Source organism: Alligator sinensis, unplaced genomic scaffold (assembly GCF_000455745.1).
Source record: "Alligator sinensis unplaced genomic scaffold, ASM45574v1 scaffold527_1, whole genome shotgun sequence".
Taxonomy (NCBI): domain Eukaryota; kingdom Metazoa; phylum Chordata; order Crocodylia; family Alligatoridae; genus Alligator; species Alligator sinensis.
The window spans coordinates 3,421,592-3,423,702 of NW_005841958.1; the positions used below are offsets into that span (position 1 = coordinate 3,421,592).

General features: G+C 60.4%; 1 protein-coding gene across 1 annotated transcript in view; it reads right to left on the reverse strand.

The window, feature by feature from the left end:
* Positions 1-162: 162 nt before the first annotated feature.
* Positions 163-2,111, reverse strand: part of CTU1 (cytosolic thiouridylase subunit 1) — a 4,008-nt gene continuing 2,059 nt past the window's right edge. The window contains exon 4 of the mRNA XM_006020576.2: positions 163-1,174. Within this exon, the coding sequence (XP_006020638.1) occupies positions 258-1,174 (917 nt within the window). The 3' untranslated portion in view covers positions 163-257. The remainder of the gene's footprint in view (positions 1,175-2,111) is intronic.

Below are 2,111 nucleotides of genomic sequence, written 5' to 3' on the forward strand. Positions count from 1 at the left end.
GCACCCCTCACCCAGCCCCTACCTGTCCCTTCTGCACCCCCAGCCATGCCTGCCCCCACATCACTCCTCCTGACCCAGTTCCCCCCCAAAATCTGAGCAGGGGGCCAGGACTATTCCCACCCAGCAAACAAGGGGCATCACAGAGGTCCACACTAATGGGTGGCTAATTAGCTTTATTGGGATCAAAGTCAGCCCCTCCCCCATCCCAGCCCCCTCCCTGGTCCACCCAAACTGGAGACCCAGTGTGGGAGCAGAATCTAGAAGTCCAGATTCCTGCGCTGCCGCCGCTGCCATGCCTCCGCCTGCCGCACCGTGGCCTCAAGCTGAAGCTCCTCCCCTGTGGCCTCCTGGCCCCGCCTCCTGTGATGTGTCTCTTCCTCCTCCAGGGATCCAGGCTGCTGCTCTCCATTCACCTCTGGCTCCTCCCCTACAATGTTCTGGCTCCGCCTCCTCAGTTGCCACACCCTCCTTTGCTGTGGCTCTGCCTCTTCCTCTTCCAGGGCTCCTGGCTGCCTCTCCTCCAGATGGGGATTTTCTTGCTCCGCCCCCATTGCCTTGTGGCCCCGCCTCCTCTGCCATGGCTCCTCCTCCAGGGCTTTCAGTCCATGTGCACCATACAGCCAATCATCCTTTGTGGCTTCTTCCCTTAGGCCCCGCCCCTTCTCCCATGGCTCTGCCTCCCCCTCAATGCCTGGGGCCCGATCCCGCCGTCCCTTGCCCAAACCAAGGCGGGGCAGGCCACGCTCCAGGCCCTCCAGCAGGAGGCAGGCGGCACAGACAGGCTGGCTGGCCACGGCGCCGCAGCGGGTGCAGGCACCACGCGCCGCCCGCCCCGCCTCTGGCCGCAGGGCCAGGTGCTCAGCCGAGTGGCCCAGGTCAGCCACAGCACTGGCCCGGGCAGCCTCCAGGTCCTTGAGGAGGGTGCGCGCATGGCCACGGTAGGCATGGGGGGCGTAGCGGCACTCGGTGCTGAAGTAGTCCAAGCCCAGGAAGTAGGCATAGAGCACAATCTCCTTCTCGTAGGCATGGCGCAGGGGCTTGCAACGAGGCACCGCCCCATCCTGGCTTGACTCTGCCTCCTCGGGGGCTGCCAGGGTGCCACGGCGGAGCCGGGCCACGTCACCCCGCAGGAAGTTCATGAGCACCGTCTCAGCCACGTCGTCCGCGTTGTGACCTGCAACAGGGGGGGGGGAGATTAGGCAGGCTCCCAAAGCTGTGGCTCCGCCCCCACACTTATAGCCCCACCCCCAAAATCTGTGCTCCCTCTCACCAAATCCATAGCCCCTCCTCCAAGTCTGTAGGCTCTCCACCTCCACCCATACCCATGGCCATCCTGTTCCCCCATTTGGAAGTACTGGCAGCCATCCTGCCCATCCGCATGGGGATACCAGCAGCCATCTTGTCCACCAATGCTCCTCGCCTCCATGGACTTCAGGAAGGCCTTCGATACGGTATCCCACCCCATACTGGTGAACAAGTTAACAGGCTGTGACTTGGATGACTACACAGTCCGGTGGGTGGCAAATTGGCTAGAGGGTCGCACCCAGAGAGTCGTGGTGGATGGGTCGGTTTCAACCTGGAAGGGTGTGGGAAGTGGGGTCCCGCAGGGTTCGGTCCTTGGACCGATACTCTTTAATATCTTCATCAGTGACTTGGACGAGGGAGTGAAATGTACTCTGTCCAAGTTTGCAGATGACACAAAGCTATGGGGAGAAGTGGACACGCCGGAGGGCAGGGAACAGCTGCAAGCAGACCTGGACAGGTTGGACAAGTGGGCAGAAAACAACAGAATGCAATTCAACAAGGAGAAATGCAAAGTGCTGCACCTAGGGAGGAAAAATGTCCAGCACACCTACAGCCTACGGAATGACCTGCTGGGTGGCATGGAAGTGGAAAGGGATCTTGGAGTCCTAGTGGACTCCAAGATGAACATGAGTCGGCAGTGTGACGAAGCCATCAAAAAAGCCAATGGCACTTTATCGTGCATCAGCAGATGCATGACAAATAGATCCAAGGAGGTGATACTTCCCCTCTATCGGGCACTGGTCAGACCGCAGTTGGAGTACTGCGTGCAATTCTGGGCACCGCACTTCAAGAGGGATGCAGATAAC